This window comes from Mastigoproctus giganteus, chromosome 6 (assembly GCF_048544385.1).
Source record: "Mastigoproctus giganteus isolate SK-2022 chromosome 6, ASM4854438v1, whole genome shotgun sequence".
In the NCBI taxonomy this organism is placed as follows: domain Eukaryota; kingdom Metazoa; phylum Arthropoda; class Arachnida; order Uropygi; family Thelyphonidae; genus Mastigoproctus; species Mastigoproctus giganteus.
In genome coordinates, this window is record NC_143580.1 from 69,500,261 (window position 1) to 69,518,976 (window position 18,716).

General features: G+C 36.6%; 1 protein-coding gene across 1 annotated transcript in view; it reads right to left on the reverse strand.

Annotated features, from left to right (window-relative positions):
* Positions 1 to 18,716, reverse strand: part of LOC150084397 (cell adhesion molecule Dscam1-like) — a 304,173-nt gene that overhangs the window by 168,599 nt on the left and 116,858 nt on the right. Inside the window, exon 4 of the mRNA XM_090375203.1 lies at positions 16,042 to 16,191. Coding sequence (XP_090231329.1) covers positions 16,042 to 16,191 — 150 coding nt within the window. The remainder of the gene's footprint in view (positions 1 to 16,041; positions 16,192 to 18,716) is intronic.

Sequence of the window (18,716 nt, forward strand, 5' to 3'; positions counted from 1 at the left end):
TTCCCTCATTATGTCTTCTGAGCATGCGGAAGAATCCCATCAGCATAGAGCTTTCTCAAAGCTTTCTACACCTCAATCAGATTACCTAGCAGGTGCCTAGTCTCCAGACGCAGCACTTTGCAGAATTTAAGGCTTTCTTCGTAAGAAAAACCCCTTTGTTGCCCCCACCAATCTCATTCCAGAAGCTCTACATTCTCTCTAAATTGAGACCTCCAGATCTGTTTGAAATACTCAAAGTATGGCCTGACCATTGCTTTATATCTTATTTAAGAACTAATATTGCAAAAACAACAGTATGACAAAGTTTTGTTTTATATTATAACATTTTAATTACACCGTGAAAGCCCCAATATTTCTGAGCATCACGCTGTTAAGTCGGCATCTTTCCTCCACGTCAAAAAAAAAAAAAAAAAAAAAACCAAAGAAAAACGACAAGGTCAGAAAAGGAATTATTAAAGTAAAAAGCAAAACAGATCCGATAATAGTGTGAATTCAGTTTGTCCCTTCATTTTATGACAGGTTATGCACTAGTAAAAAAATACAACTATTTTGTTCTTATAAAGGTGTATTACGATCGTTCAGGCTTTTAGAAAACGTCAGCCAAACAGTTCAAAACAGCAGCCATTTTTCCATCTAGAAAATAGGCAGATAAAGCTGGATTAATATTCAATATACTAGTTTCATCTTCCAGTTTTATAATTCTCTGTAGCGCTTATCCGAGCGACAGCCATGATACTTATGTACGAAACAATATTTTCTTTATTTAAAACCCCATTTCTTTACACAAAATAGAAAAACAAAAATCCATTTTAAAGTGTGTTGTTTACGTCTTTCTGCAGAATTGTTTTGGTATTCATTTAAATTTAATGCTCCCCTATGTAAGATGTATAAATTTTGCATTTGATGTAACCGACTATCTCTGCTAGAAAATCCTTTTAGGTATTTCCTACCCACGCTGTTGCGCCATCCATACAAACATTTTAAATAAAATAAATCTAGGCAAAATTACATATATCGGTGATTCCATCAAACTAAATGTAAAATTGAGAAGTATTTCTATTTCGCTCAATTAATTACATATTTTCTTATCCGCACTGTCCCAGTTCAACCTTTTGTTAATAATCACGTGAGTAAAGACGCCTGCAAAGATTTATAACTGAAAAAATCAAATCAACTTGGAGGAGGAGGAGGATGACAAAATGGATGAATACAGAGCTGGCTGGTTAGAGCTGAAAAAGATTGCAGGGGATAGTTACAGAATGGCGAAGTACTAAAGCCTTCAACAGGTAAAAGTTGATCTGTAATACCACAAATAAGGTTATGTAGACAAAGAATTTTTCATGTATGTGAATATAACAAAGAACAAAACTGATCTGATGAAAAATTCATCAGATCACGAAAACATCTGATTGGAGGATAATAGATGGCGCAGGACATTGAAATCCTCTTTGATATATGAATAAAAGAGGTGTTAAATGTATTCACGTATAATATTTAAAGTAATTTATTAAATTTTAATTGAAAAATATATATAAAATCAATAGGAAGCTAAATTATAATATGAATTAGGTTATTTTCGGAATGATAAATACCATCGCATAGCTCGTCCATGATCAGGTTGCTCCAAAGTATTTAACTATCTAGAATTTTGTTATTTTATTATTTCTTAGAAAGTCATCCGTGAATTTATGTTTGTTTGTTTGTTTGTTGTTTGGTTTTTTAGGAGCATTAGCAACTAAGGCCATATTGCTCCGGGATATGCGGTGGTCATTCCCTGACCTTTCCGCATCCTTCATATTTGGTGGCGACGGGCTCGAACCCCGGTCTAATCAAGAAGCATGTGCTACGCACTGCTGCTCCTTCCCACCTGGCTACGGAGGCGCCTGTGAATTTATGTTCTGAAACAATCTTTGTCTACGAAAATTTGTAATTAAAATATCTGCAATAAGGAGTTGTACAAAAACAAAATTATATACGAAGACCTGAACGTATTCTAAGTCATATGCGCATCTTGAATCGAGAATTTTCACTTTCTGCGCATCCACCATAATGCTTTCACATAATCCAACTTCAAATTTAGCCTTGTATTATTGCATCTGCGAAGTTTTAGGAAAAGAAAATATAAGCAATCTTCGCTCAAATGTTGCATGCCTTTTTTCTTTTTTTTCTTTCATGTCAGCCTTATCAAATAAACAGTTATTTGGTGACATTGAAAAAATACAGAGAGTTAAAACGATTATAAAAATGTTTTCACTGAAATCTGCGCATTTTATTGTAGTCAAAATTATTACTGCGCATATAAATGAGGATTGTTTGATTGAAACTATCCAAGTTATTCTGTTCAATAATTAAATTTAGCACGAAAAACTAATAAAACTTCAAATAGCGCGATATTTAACCATATAGGATACTGGAAACTCTATTGTCATATTCAGCAAGTGAATAATACTGTGAGCTCCATTATCTAAAACCATTAGTATCGTGTTTAATTGAATTCGGATAGTTTACCACAAAGCAATTTTTTTACCATCTATTAAAATCATTTTATGATCTGGTAAAAGCTAGGTTGATGAAATTTTAACAACGGTAGTTTTCAGAGACGCATTTCTGTTCAAGAAACAGTTCGGGTGTTTTGTGCAAGAGATGATGCATTCCAAATGAATTTTTGCAACTTCTTTTCATCGAGAAATGGTACCGATCTCTGTTTTATGAGATTTCGATGGAGAAAAGTAGTATTGCGTGTTTACTGTTATGATAATTAAAGAATACAACGTATAGCAAACAATCACTTTGGGATGGAAACAGAGGGAGCATTAAGGAAACTAATGGTGCAGATAATGTGAAATATCCAATACACGGACTGGATAATACATATAAATCACGCAACAAAGAGATCACACGAATATAATGGAAAAGTATAAAACATCTTCCCCAACTCTCTTGTTTTCTGTCCAAGATGTATTTTACGTCTTAAACATGTACTGAGGAAAGCAATATATCAGAGACCTGCATTAGTTATTATAAAATTAAACGCACTTAGATTGTATAAGATATGCATTTATTCGGATGCAAGACAATGGAGTTATTCCATACGAGTTGAAACTATCTAAGGTATTGCAAATTCCATCTTCGCTATACATGTTTTAGATTTTAGGATTTTAATTTTGTTGTATACATGAGTGAGCCTGAGCCAGTAGCGGCCCTTGGTGATTTTAACTGATAATATGTGTGTATATAGAAATTACTGCTTTAGCTGTTGTAGTAATATAAGGGATTTTTAGAGTTTATAGGTTCAGGAGGATGAATAGTTATGGTTCAGTACAGCGAGTCACCTGCCTCAATATAAAGACCCATAGGATAAAGTAGGAAAAGGCCTAGAAGCGTTTTTTTACGAATTTTTTTTTAGCTATCCTGCATGTGTGTATGCAAATATATGCAGAATATCTATAAAATATTCTCCTGATTATGAATCTCGATTAAAATTTTACTGTTCAGAATTTGTAAAACGGTGTGCTGCACTTAATAAAGCAACTCAAAGTATTTCTGATCAAACAATCGCACTAGAGTAAACCTACAAATGGGCACATTTTGGTGGAACGCAGATTGGCAAGGCTGTAACCAATTTCATTCCATGTGTTTTGAAACACTTCTTCAGAAGCGGAAGTCATTGTCTGTTCAATCCAGTCTAACTCTATGATGTTAGACTTTTTTTTTTATCCGGGAGAACGAGGAGGCCATGGAATGGGCTGATCCGTCGTCGGTTAGGAAATCGAGCGCGAATGCAAGCTCCAGCGTCGTGGTGCCCCACCTTGCTGACAGAACACGTGGCTGTATGCCTTCCAGCTGAGATGCAGCATACAATTGGAGCATATCTAGGTCCTTTGCAATGTTTATACAGTGTTTTCGTGGAAGAAAAATGGTCCAATAATCTGAAGGATAATGCGCACCACTCGTTCACTTGAGGCCTATCACGCTCATGTTTACGAACTGAGTTAAAGATCCCAAAATTGTGTCTTAACTTTACCAGACAGGTGGAATGTCGCTTCATCACTGAAAACATTTTCAAGAAACTGCTCACCTTCGTCTATACGGTTGAGAATGTGAACGGCGAATTCCTCGCATTGTGAGCATAAAGTCTGAATCTCTTGCGAACCAATCTGTGCAGTGTTTCTCGCGCTATTTGCAGCTTCAGTCTTTCCCATCGGATAGCTTTTGTAGAACTTCAGGAAAACAATTCCTCAATTTCCGAAGCTTTATCTACAGGTACACTAGGCCTACCTGCTCCTTTCTGAAACATGTTTCGACCATCGCCTCATTGATTGATCCGTAGATAAATCTTTCTGGAATACCGTTGAAAACATTTATTTACAGCCACTGTAGATTAATCTCATTGAAACGCCTTTTATTTACTTGAATAACTTATATATTTGAGAGAGTATATAGCTGTATGATTGAACGGTATAAAGAATGCCTTTTCGCTGAGCAACCTACGCTTTGGAAGGATTAAATTGAAATTCCTAATAGCAGAAATCAAACCACCTTGCCGAAAATTGTCGAAGGAAGCTCACGGTATTAAAGTGTTTTAAAGAAAGGTTTCGAATCTCATCAAAACAAATCTGTGCGACCTCAAAGTGAACTGAGCTACCTCACAGCAGTCATCTTTTAAGTAGTCTCACTACACATTGGGTTAAGTTTAACGATTAACCCAGAAAGTGGAAGAACTCTGTTTAATTGCTTATCGTGGAAGAGAGAGAGATTAACTCAATGACCAGTTAAGGCTAAAATACGCATTATCTGATGATTAATGCAAATCGACAATGGGAGGGAAAAAAAAAAAAAAAAACACGACAGGAATGCCCAGTAGGGTTATGACCTAATTTATGCCTGAAAGATGTAGCAAAGACCTTTTTATGCGGTAATCTTAAACTAGTTTGATCATTTTGTGGTCAAACTAGTTTAAGATTACCACCTAAAAAGATAATAAAAGTTATTTTTATTAACAATTTACCTTGATGGTAGTGTTACTGTATTATTTTTCCCCGCACATAACGATAACTTAATTTTTTTTTCTTGACTGATTTCTGCTAACGCCTAATTTATATTTAATTCCATTTCCTTCGGGGCATCATTTATTCTTGATATATCTTTAATATATTTTCTTTGACTCATCGTCATCTTGTTTTGCCAGACGCATTCGCAGAATACGATTCATCCTTCTTTCCACTCTTCTCGTATTATCCTATTTCGTCCTTATGTAAGATAAGTCTCTCCTGATCTTTTACTTTAAAACTCGCTTCGTTCACGTACCGAATATCGCTGAAAAGACATTTCTATTTAATCTAAGTGAACTGCATCAAATTTTCCGACTATTATTTCACCAAATATCGGAGAGCGAATTGCACAATTCGAATTCTACCTCTTAAGTAGATCCGATTTAGCGGCAAATAAGCGTAGCGAATTCGGGACGTCAAGCTGTGAGTGACGTCCAATAGTAAACCGACTTCGGTGTTTACGTTTCGTATAAGAGTGCATGGCCAAAAAGTGGCGTAGCTTTGAGCAATTGAATAAAACATCGGACGAATCGACATTGTCTTCGCCATAGCTTTTATGTCAATTACGTTCTCAAATCACGTTACACGACCTACTTAAGTCAATCTCCCGCTGCTACTATGCTCGTGCCTCTGGTTTCATGTTATTGCAGCCATTGTCGACATCCCACTAGCATCGTGTATTGCTGGCCAAATTGCCCATTCCACTAATCTTCTTTCGTACCATAAATAAATAAGCTCGCGTTTAAGTTTATATTGCGTTTTCTTTAACTTCAGAAGACAAACGCGTATAATTTACTTTTCTTTTTGTATTTGCAATTTTTTTTATCCTTTTTCTTTAAATTCCTAGCACTGTGATACAATTAAGATTCTTTTCCCCCATTTCTAATGAAGTACTATATTCTCATCTGCAATGCGCATGTCACAACGAAGGTTAATCACTTTGGTCCAAATCCAATTTCCGCTCAAATAAATCACTTCCTTTAAACTCACATTATTATTACTTAATTTTCTTCATTATCGTTTATTATGGTGTATGCGTTAAAAACGAAATTTTAACGCAGTTCTTCAAAATAATTTGAAAAATAATTAAAATTAACGTTATTATTATTTATTACAACTAAAAATTCAAAAATTTCTTCACAAATTAACAGCAATACTAACCAGGTCAGTTTTCGAGTATAAACAATTTACTCACGCATGTGCAATAGAAAGGTGGATTTATTTCAACTACCTATACTGATTAATAAATCTTATTTGTAGTAAGCCAATGTGTTCTGTCAGGAAAAGTTATTTACCAGTGGCCGATCTCATTAACAGTGATAATTGTGATTTATTTAGAATTAACGATGTGAGAAGTCACAGATGATTTCGAGCGATAGTCGATTGTACGCTTAACCTGAATTATTAATTCATGAAATCCTTTTTGTGTTGCCATATTTGCAACTGCAAATCACGCTGGTTCTGCTGCGTAATGGAATTTAACTCGCAAATTTATATTACAGTGATAATCGAATGCGTGTGCTCTTAATATTTCTGCAAGTTTGCGAATACGGGTGCTTTAAAAGTGAACTGTACACCCGAAGGTACATTTTCACAAACGACATGTCGTCTACCAAAGGGAACATGTAGGAGCCGTCAACGGCTTTTACGACCCTCGACCACCGGACGTCGAAGCCGGCTCTATTATGAGTGGCGGCAGCAGAGAATGGTAGCTGACATACGACCTTTCCGCAGAGTGACACGTTGGCGGAAAGGTGTGCCATCACCGAGTGTGGCCTTTATGGCTGGTGGGAAGGTTTAAGAACTTAGGTTAAGGGCTGCATCAGCAGTATTGGGTTAAAAATAACGCTGCGGAGTTGGGATTAAAGTACAGAGACAGCCAGATCGGGTCTTGTGACTAGAAGTGTAATGCTACGCTACTCGATATCAAAGTCTGGTCTACTTGTTAACAGAAAATTTCCTTGGTTACAGACGTAAGCGACTTTTTTAACCCCCAAGGAAATCGATACCGGACAAAGCCTGAAGGTACACATTATTTCGGAAAAGATATTGGAAAGGTCAGGCAGATAAGTTTTCTGGAGTTTAAACCCTCACTGTCTTGAATTGACCTTTCATAATCGTTCTAATAAGATTGTAGCGATCCCTTAAAAATCAAATCGAGAATAACTTCAGAGGAATCCACAATTTATCATTACAGCTTGCCATTAATGCTTACCAAAATATATTAATCTGTAATCACAGTGTGGAATTCATATTCTTTATATCTCTAAAGGGTTTCGAACCCGAGTATTTTCCATCTTTTCTATAGGAGGCAAACGATCACAGATATTGCATCCATTGCAGCAGAAAAATCAAAGCTGAATGTAAAAATTTGTTCCTCATTTTAAAATATTAAAATCTATTCATTTAAATGATATGAAGTGCATCCGTTGGAAAACCGCACAAAATGTTATTTAAGAATTCATCAACCCAATCCACGAATATAAATAACGTAGTGGCGACTGTCACTAACTTCGCACGAGTGCACTACGTCTATTAGAAACTATTTCCATCGCAGGGAAAACCGTACAGACCTATCTAACCTCTATTCAGAGTTAATCCATCACAGCTCTGTTAAATTTTAAAGCCAGGAAGTGAATTATTTATGAAACCTCGCTCTCTCTCCAACCCTCACAGGAGAAAGGAACTTTCGTGGAACATTTGCTAAACCACACGTCCTACAAAACTTTTAAAACTCACACCAATGCTCTTTTGAAATAAAAACACAGGTATGTACACCATCGATCATAAAATGCATCGCTCTCACAAGGATCGTTGACACGAATTACCATTTATTTAATTCAATACTACACAAAAGATGAAGGTACCTGGAAGAGGGTTGAAAGATAATTTAACTCTCAATGGTTATTGTTGAAGAACAGTTTCATATTCGCTTAGAAGCTTGCTTTTATATTTGAAAACTTCATCTTATTCTTTCAACAATTACAAATGAAATCCTCCTAAATTTATTTCCTCAATAATGCGATGCTGTAATGGTTTTTCTATTATTTAATACACGCAAAAAATTGTCGAGTTCTCCGAGAAAAGGTAATAACTATAAGACCGATTATGTATGGTTTCTCCATTTGCCATTAAGTTGTTGTTTACTACCATTAAACCTCGCTGTCAGTGCTGCTGGATCATCCCGTGACACACGAGGAATTTCCTCAATGATAAAAGGGAACACATGCTCCCAAAAAAAAGAAATAATCCACATATGGAAAGAAGACTTTGTAGCATCGAAGACAGACGTTGCCACAATGAATGGCCTCGTACTATTGAGGCAATGGCTCTAATAAATTGCCTAATATATTGTGGCATATCATAAATTTTCAAACTCTTGGAATGTTCTTATGATAGTGATGAGTTATGGAAATGGATTATTGCCAGTGGATAAAATAACTCAGAGAGAGAGGAGACGAGGAAGAAGACATATGACCTATTGCGTCTCGCCGAGTACAAAAATCAACAAAAGAATTTTGTTGCTTGAAAGCCTCTATCGAATTAGGCTTCGTCTTGAGATGGTGCTGCATTTAAGGTCATCGCTAACTATAATTTCGAAATGTAGATTTAAATTCGATTTATTTTTCCCTAAAATGGTGCCCATTAGAAAAACAAATATTTGTTTGTGTTAAAATGCAGACAGACGGCTGCAGCGATAACTACCAGATACGCTGAATATTCCCATAATTAATCCAATAAAACGATTAATCTAGTAACGTATTAAACGAATGATTCAAAAATCTCAATTAAGAGTCTATTAAACCATTTAATATAATTAATCCATTAAAACTTGAAAATTTTCCATACAGAACTTTTAATGACATTGCAGAGTTTGGGTAATTTACAAACTGAGTCTAATTTACCATATTCGCATCGCTGCCCTTATTCTAAACTATTTAAACGGTTCCAAACTACTTTCAAAAATGCAAAGAATTCTGGTGTAAAATTAGTCTACTATATGCTCTTACTTTTGCCCAATATGGTATGCATATTTTCACAAAGCCGTGATTTGTGATATCCATACAACCCACTGTGAAAGATGAAGATTACTTTGCAGGGTGCATTCTGAAATCTTACCAACTACTCAGTGGAAAATGAGCTGCTGCTTTTAGGGTAAGTTTACTACCTCTACAGGATTAAAGCTGCCACACAATGTTCTATTCATGCCAAGAGGTAAAACCTATCTCTTTTCAGGACAATAACACACCTTGCTTTAGAAACCCGAAATATAATTTCAACGCTAGTCTTGGGGACAATTTCGGCCATTGAAAAAAAAAGTAAAACATAATGGAATTGTGTTATGGTGGCCTCTTCTTGAAAGTGATTGATTGATATCCATCCACGCTCTACTTCATTTGTTGAATGTGAAGACGGAATTCCGGTTATAATTCAAAAGAATCTTCTTTTTTGTTTTCTCCATCTAATAATCCAAATCAGTTTCTCTGCTGAAGTGAAAAAAAAAACTCTACGGATCTTAATACATTTAAGGTTAATATAATTTTTAAATTAAACTGTCGCATAATAAGGAAACTAAGATTATTAGTTTAATAGAAGGTTAGGAATGGAATCCTGATCCAATAAAGATGATTGAAATCTTCGTAGATGGCACTGTTTTAGAATGAGACCACACTATCGCATTATTAAAAATTCTAATTGATGTAGATTAAAATACGTTGCCAAAATCCTAATTAAGAATTCATCAGCATGTGCGTCTTTCGAAACCACGGACCAATCCTATAAATAACGACTTTAGAGGAACGTGTTAAGAATACTGATAGTGGTATTTCAAGTTCAAAGAATTTCCAACTCTTCCAGCGTGTTTTGAGATCCCACTTTTATGAATGAAAGTAGTCTGAAAGTTTCAGCCAAGAAATAGTCGGAAGGTACTTAACTTTCTTCCGAAGTTGATCTCCTAGGAGACGCATTAATTTAATGGACTTTCCTGTTCTCTAATCCTATAATATACTGATCAATACGATGCACGTTTTTTTTCTCTCTTTCCACTGGAAGTATTCATAAACGTCTGAGCTGTTATTTGGTTCAGTTAACGAGGAGCAAGAACTAGTAGTTGGATGGATATTCTTTCCCTAAGTTTTTTTGGGGGGAAATTGTATAAAAAGGCATCGTTACGTTTCTTTAACTACGGTACCTTTCAGTTGCGAACAAAATTTCAAATCTTTATCAGCGACGTACTCAGGTTCGCCTTAATCAGACTGAATGATATGACTTCTTAGCCGAGAAGGAAATCAGGCCAGCAATGGAATATGTATAGAATGTAGCACCAAAGGTATGTATGGTCTGTTCTTGTACTCTAGTCTAACATGGTTTGTGCTATCGTACAATACCTGCTTTGGAACTTGGTGCCTATATAATGATACTATATCCTAATGTTCTCTTTAATTAAATTTTGAATCCGTATTTCCACAGAGAGTATTGGTGGGTTCATAAAGCGCGAAAGATTGTAACTTATCATAATCCAAACTGCTTGATATGGTTCAATTCGCATTTGATTAAAGAATTTTAATATGGGCTTCATATGTCATCAAAGCTCATTTAACCAGAACAATGTTGTTATATGGTTATTGAGATTTAGAGAATACAAAGGTATTAGGCGCTTATACCTTTGTTCAGAGAACTCCATCTGCTCCCGTATAGATCCAATTATTCCCATGTTCTTCAAAGCAATCACAAAATCCTTTCGGGGGAATATCCTTTTGCACTTAGATTTATTGCACTAATAATCAAAAGGTATTTCCTCTACTGTATGAATTCAAGAAAAATATATATTCTGTGGTCAGAGGATCATAGCCAGTGTGTTTGAATGGTATAAGCAGTTCAAAGACAGAATGGGATGTTTCCGATGACTCAAAGAAGTGGGCATCCGTCAACCTCTCGGAGCTATGACAGAATTACAAAAGTTCGACGTTTGGCTCTCGGAATGGTGACTGATGAGTTGGATATGAATAAGGAGACGAGCCGTCAAATTCTCCATGAAGGTTTAAGAAAAAATAACTGTACAAAATCTGTATCACACAGTGTCACAGATGAGAAGAAGCAACAAAGAGTGTCAATCACGCAAACAATTCATCCAGGCTGTCAAGACAATCTTTATTTCCTCGAATGTCTTGTCACTAGAAATGAGTGTTCGATGTTTCAGTACAACCACTAGACGAAGCATCAGAGCTTGCAGTAGACTTCAAAATCATCAGCAAGGCCCAAAAAGTTTATTTTACAGAAGCCTAGAATCAGGGCGTTTCTGATCACGGTTTTCGACAAACGGTGTAATTCACAAGGAATTTGTGCCTGAAGGGAAAAGCGTCAATGCTGCGTTCTAGGTTGTTATTGTAGCAGGGTTTTAGGGGCATCAGCGACTACGGTCATATTGCCCAGTGTATATTTTCTATAAATTGCGCGCATTCTGAGGTCGATTTTCTATTTGATGGACAAAAAACACAAGTTTCCGGGAGAAAACCATGCCACCCTCAACCGAGACCGACTAACTCAGCTACGCTGTGCAAAAGGCCATAAAAATTCCTAACGTCATCGACGGGACTCGAACTCGGGTCTTTTCCACCGGATGCTGGTACAGGTGCTTCAAAGACTACTGAAGCCGCAATTTCGAAAGGCAGGCAGTTGGTTCTTGTTGCACGACAACGCCCCTGCTCAATTCTGCACTTGTTGCGAAGCCATTTCTGACGAAACATGGCATTGTACAGAGCAACTACCCACCCTACTCTTCCCATCTGGTACCAGCGGCCTTCTTTCTCAGGGCGTAAGCTATCTTCAAAGGCAAGAGATTTCATGATGTTCAGGGCATAAAGAAAAATGTAACTGCAGAACTGAACATGATCACTTTGTAAGGCTTCGCTGGCTCTTCCCAGAAACTTTTAGAACTGTGCAACATGTGCATTCAATCAGGTGGAGATTACTTTGGATAAAAATAAAACAATTTCTGAGCTTCTTCACTTTGTATTGGACCAGTCTGGGAACTATATTGCTACATAAGAGAGAGAGAGAGAGAGAGAGAGAGAGAGAGAGAGAGAGAGAGAGAGAGAGAGAGAGAGAGAGAGAGAGAGAAACAAGGAGGTTCAAGTCCTGATTCTAGGCGGCTCTTATATAAGTCCAATGGTTAAAATTGCTGTGCCAGCAGCGAAGGCTGGAAGAACAAAAACTCCAGAAGCAAGCGTTGTTTAATATAAACAAAGTAAGGGTAAGGAAATAGCGACACTAGAGTAAAGTAAATGAAGGCAAGACTATTATTGTTTATATGAAAAGCTACTGTAAGAGTTTTAGATGAGTGGAAGGCTGGGAAGCAGGAATAATGTTGATTAAAAGTGTCACGTACTGAATTTCCACACGCGATGCACAAAATTGTTGAATTCCAATTAGTGTTACACAAAATACACTTTTTGGCACAATCAGTAACTGATTGCATGCCACACTAGGGTTTAACTCAGTAATACTCAGGGATAATCCTTAGGTGGATCGCAAGATGGCTGCAGGCAGAGTTACGATTAGTCTTCAGACTGGACCAACGTAATAAGTGGTGTTCCCCAAGGATCAGAATATTAGAAACGCTGCTGTTTTCTATTCCGTAAATAACATCACGAAGGAATACAGGGCATGATGTTAAGATCGGTTGGGTAATTAATGATCTGCGTCAAGAAGAGCTTTCTCAGGTTGGTTATTTGTTTTAAGTGTTTTTCGGCACCTTGACCTCACGGATCATAGGTACCTCTTTAAAGTCATATAAGGCTTTTTTTTATGTAGGTATGCACGTTTGGATTCTGTACGTGAAGGGTGGAATCTGAAAGAGTTGACAGGAAGAAAATTGAGGCATTTGAAATGTGGTGTTACAGGAGAATACTGCGTATATCCTACTTGGATCGAAGAACAAATGAGTTGGTATTAAATAAAATTGGCAGGCCTAAAATTCTTCTTCATAGCATCAACAAAAGAAAACTGAAGTTTTTTTGGTCATATTGTAAGAAGGGAAAAACGTTCTGTTGAAGAATATAATGGAAGGAAAAACCGAGGGGAAAAGGTGCAGAAAAAGACCTGCAACTAGGTAGAAGGATGGGATCAGTGAACTTTTGGGCATAACACTTTGCGATGCTGCTCGTATAGCACACGTTCGATGCAGTTGGAGTAATTTATTGGTGGTCACAACAGCTCCTCAGGGAGTTATGTGACTGGAAGAAGAAAGATTGAATTGTATTGCAAAATTACGATCCGATCTCTGCGTGTAATGCCTAATGATTAACTGATCTATCTGCGATTAATATTTTCTCATCTGAGGTTAAACAAGTTTGAGTAGAAAGGGTGCTTAGGTGAGGATCTTATTTTATAAGTAATTTATCTCCAGTTGTCATGTGAGGCTTAATGGTGGTGGTATATTCGCTTCTATGAAGGGATCTTTCAGGATGACTTGAATAGCTAAAAGAACGATCAGAAAAGTGGCAGCTATGTTTTAATGCAGCATGCAAGGTCTTATACTTGGGGAATAGCAAACCGCAAATAACTTATACACTTGGAGGAGGTTGAACTAAAAACATAAGATGAAGAAAGGAATTTGGGAGTTACGATACCGTCAAGAATTACATGCCATAAATTCAAACCGGGGAAAGGTTTAGAATGGATTGCAGGAAGTTTTCTTTTACTAGAAGGGTGGGGGTTAGAAAGCGAGCGAAACCGAGAGGAGTAGAGAAAAATCACAGAAAAGCTAGCCTTTTGTTAACACCCGAGTTTGAAACTAAATAAAATTTATTTAATTTCGTAATTTATTTCTTAAAGCCGGTCTTACTTGTATTCAAGTTCCGCTTAGCCAAATTACCGAAGAAATGTGGATAAATGTTCACAACGCGAGTCACAGCGAATAGCTAACAGAGACGACCGTGTTTTTAAGAGTTTATGTCAGCTGTCTTAAAGAATTCAGCCGGGACCCATCTGCCGAAAGTATCATCCAGTAATAGTTAATTCCATCGGGGTATTTTTCCACCTCTACTTAGCAGAAGTGGCAAGCAGCCAAAGATAGACTCCTGTACTGCCAGAAAGACTAAGGAATCTAACCAGATTAACACCTGGAGATCAATTCCCGTCTGTCCTTCTCAAGCAGAGGTGGTTACAGCGGATAATAGCCGAGATAGGGAAAAGTCCAGCTGGTGTTGATTGCCTGTGTAGTCTCCAGAGGGCAGTGCGCGCTAATAGGCGAAGTGAGCGATGGAAAAGTAAAAAACCAGAAGAGAAAAGAAAAACGTAACACTGGATAAATGAAGACAGACATAAGGAAAGTGAAGATGCGGGCAAATGAAAGTAGAATCGGAGCAATTCGCCCTGATAAGACGCACACAAAATAGCGGACTTTATTTTGTCCTCTCGGGACATTAAAAATTCAGCAGGAAATTATAACATGGAAAGTTTTACTGGCGAAGCGAAACTCCAGGGTTCCTCTCTATTGAAGCGACATGTCTTTGCAATTAACGAGCTGACAATGGGGCCAGTTAAATCCCATTAAAAGCAAAACTGATTGCCAGAGCAAAATCGAACGGGCTAATTATCAAGGCAACTTGTATTATCATCAGGTTTTGGCGAGAAATTACTTTTAATTGTGCGACTACGTTCGCAGACATAGTTTTTATGCGATTTTCGTTTACTCGGATGGGGAATGGGAAATTAAAAAAAAGAAAGAAAAAAACACTAAGCATTATCGATTTCTGAATTTCAATACATTGAAATAAGGCGTAGACTCCAAAATAAATGGTTGAGAAGTTTCACTAAGAACTCGTTATGTCTGTCAAGTAGTTCCTCTTTCTTATAAAGCCTGTTTTCATTTATTGAAAGAAGTTGGTTCATTTTACCCAAGTTAGCTCAGCTTTTATGAAAAACAAACTTGTTGATTAAGAATTGATGTCAAAGATAAAACGAATAGTGACTGGCAGAAAGATTAATTTGTACCTAAATGACTGGGAAGAACCAATAAAATGCCTCACTTTTCATTATGGGCCTGTAAAATCTGACTGAATTATAAAATAAAGGAAAGGGTGTCTCTATAAGAATCCTATAAACAGTGTTATTATCGGAAAGTAAATCTAACAGTGCAATATAATAGAATTGTAATACAACTAACCATGTTTTGGCTTTCAGAATTACGAAAGGGAGGAGGGCTTTCTCGAGGTAAATGCAATGGTCTTAAAACTTACAACAGAAATTCACCTTACCACGAGTTGCCTTAGCATTGCACTTCTTTCAAACAAATAGCATCACTGAAAGTTTAATTTCCCATTTATTTAAAATAAATAATACGATACTTAAATATAGTTTGTTCGGGGACGTACTGGTGCCTCAACAGATTGCAGATGGTTTTCTCTAGTGACAATTCCCTGACAAAACAATGCTAATTGAACTGTGGATATTTATTGCCTACATTAACATTATGGAAGGTTTCTCTGACTAAGCAAAAACTTTCTAATGAAAGTTTTTGCGTAGTCATTGAACATTTCACAGAAAATGCTACAATCATCATTTATTAACTGTCAGACTTAACTATTTAAAATCCTAGAGCTCTAAAACAATTTCCTTAATAATTGAATTCATATTTCATTCTCTTGACCCCCGATACTAGTAGAAACATCATTTATTATTAACTCCTCTCATATAGGAGCGGCCCTTTGTGATACCGCAAGCCCCACACATCCAATATCAGCCAATTTATCACTAACGTGTAATAATGGAAAACTTGGGGTGTTTTCCAATCCCAACAGTCACTTGTTATCCTCAGCACTCCAACCGCTACCTCAAGAGGGTTGGCCGCATAAGGGGAAGAGAAAGAAAAATGAAAAATACAACCACCATCAGTATCACGACTGTCACACCTTAACACAGCGTCCGCTATCTGTCCAGCTCACTTTTTACATAGCCAATAAGAATCAGGGCGTGTCTACACACTTACCAGTCACAATCAGCTGTCCCGCCGTACTGCTGCGTTTGATATCCCCCGACAGGCGGTTCCGCACTCGACAGCGATAACGTTGAAAGCTGTCGGATCTCTCGGCGTTCCTGATGTGAAGCTCTCCGTCACGAAGAACAAGATATTTCGCTCCTGCAATGTAATAGAAAAGAGGTGATGTGAAAAACACTTTCGAATATAGAAATACGCTCAATTCTAAAGTTGCAAGCTCTAGTTTTTACCAGTTTAATAAACATCGCAAAAAATGGAGTTTTATCTGAAGTCCCTCATTTTGTATTCCATCGATGTTTTTTCCCTAAAATGTTTATTGAGAAAAGCGAGTTAGTTATGCAACATCCACTAACAGCATTCAGCTAGTGCAATGTCAGAGAGTGAAATGAACTTTGATGATTGGGAGTGTGTATTGAAATGTCAAAGCAACAAAATTGGACTACTGCAGTTTTTCAGCTTAAGATACTCTCTTGAATTTCTTTCTACCGGATAGATTTTTTTCTCAAGAAAAGCTGTCTTTGAAAGTGATGCATTAATAACGTAGATGCTGAGCAGAAGCAAACGCTGCTTGTGTATCTTCTTATAATCTTTATTGCTTCCATTTCTCCCCCACCGAAACATCTATGAAGGATTATATCCGAGACCACACCTGATGCATATAAACAGCATTATTATCTGAACCAACCAATCCAGATCAGCGCAAACATTAAAATACGTTAGGAGATTCATAAAATCATAACTACTCCTATATTAGCTGTTTTATAATCCTTCTGAGCGTGATTTTTCGAATAATGGTCATATCCATCAACGCTTTAAGACAAAAGAAACATGGTTTCCTTTGTCTTAAAGTTTTTGAGACAAAGTGTAAGATTTCACTGCAATTACAGTACAAGGCTTTTTTAAAACTAAAAATCGATTAAGAACCGACCGAGTAATCAATTCCTATAAAGGATAAGGAAATCAATACAAAAGAATTCGAAAACTCCAATCTCATTATAAGCTTCGGCAGATAGAAAATTCTGAGCAGTGTTGTGTTAAACGTATTCAAATATTTTAATTAGAATACATATCAAAAATTACCACATCGATAAAGATAAAGTTATATTCTAACAGCACTAAAGTTCTTAAGCCCTTTGGTTGTCGTTTAAATTCCTTAAATCAAGAAAGTAATATTTTGATCATAAGGCTGTCATTAAGCCAGAACAACACCAGCAACATATTGTAATATACTAATAACAAATTACCGTTAATTGTTTTTATTCTTTGACTGTTAATAGTCTGTGTAAATAAAATTTATTATTATAAAATAGAGATAAATATAAATATAGATAAAATAATGAAATTTACTAATCTTTCCAGATAAAAATGGTGAGTGGTATATTAAGCATATTCTAAATTTTATAAAAAAACATAAATGGCACTAATAAAAATCACCTTATGAAGTTCTCTGAATAATTCACATTAATATAGAAATGAAAAACAGCCAGCAACCTTAAAGGAAAATTTCTAATTTCTGGGGTTGTTCACAGGATGAAAACGTGGAAAAATAGAACTGGAAGCAAACACGGGTTTATTAATAATCAACGCAACACTTTGCAAATAATCAGAAAGGGCTCTTGAGCATAAAACTGGAACACACTTCATCGGATCGAACTTCGATATTTTTCAATAAACAAGGAGCGATGAATGGATCGAAACAAAAATCTGAGAACAAATAACTGAAGATAATATCTAAGCAGTCCAATATCGAAATGGCTGCATGATAATCACCCAGAGAGGCAGCCATCCAAAAACACTGAAAAATTTCTGCTCACAGTGACCTAACTACACAATTTCCCAACTTCTTCCAGCCATCCGCAATATTCCACATCCTTCGGATGCGAAGTGGCGTGCAATTAAACATCCCGTTATCATCAACATCAATATCTTTCCTCACTCAGTAGACTTGATTTGGCAACGTAATTCCGGAGAGAGAAACCTTGCGTTCATTTCCTTCATCGGTTAAGCAATGTTCTCTTTTTAAACAGCAGTAATAACAAGATAAAAATCTTCTCGTTGGCTGCGTCACCACTTTTAGTTCCATTGATTTCGGATAATAATATTCGTAAGGGCTGTACGTCTGTTAACAAGTTCACGAGAGTGCTATGGATACAAAAACGAATATTAAAAATCAGTTGGCGCAGCTTAATTCTGATCGCATCGTGATAAAGACAGTTTTCCCGGCTCGAAAAGGGTTTACAAAATAATAAGTTTCTTCAGGGAACCGAATTTAATGCTCGCATTGGTAAACGCATTAAGATATGGCGAGGAAAGCGCCATCTATGATCCTCTCCAGTCTTGTTTATGTAAACTGAAATTGATCTGGGCATTGGAATCCCGTGGGCCAAAAATACACTTCCCCAAACTTACACATTCCGTTGACTACATAATTAAATTAAACACACGGTACAAAAGTCTTCAAAGGCATTTGACGAAGTTAACAACTCCAAGCTGGGTTGTTTATTTAATGAATATTCTATCTATCCAAGGTTTGTTTCTGTGTAGCGGTAAATCGTATAAGCGCGCGTGCCATAAACCACGGCGAATTTTTGAAGAACTTCTACTCCACGAGTGCAATCGTGTTGAGTATATTTCGAATAAAAATCTTCCCTCTTTGTTTACATTGA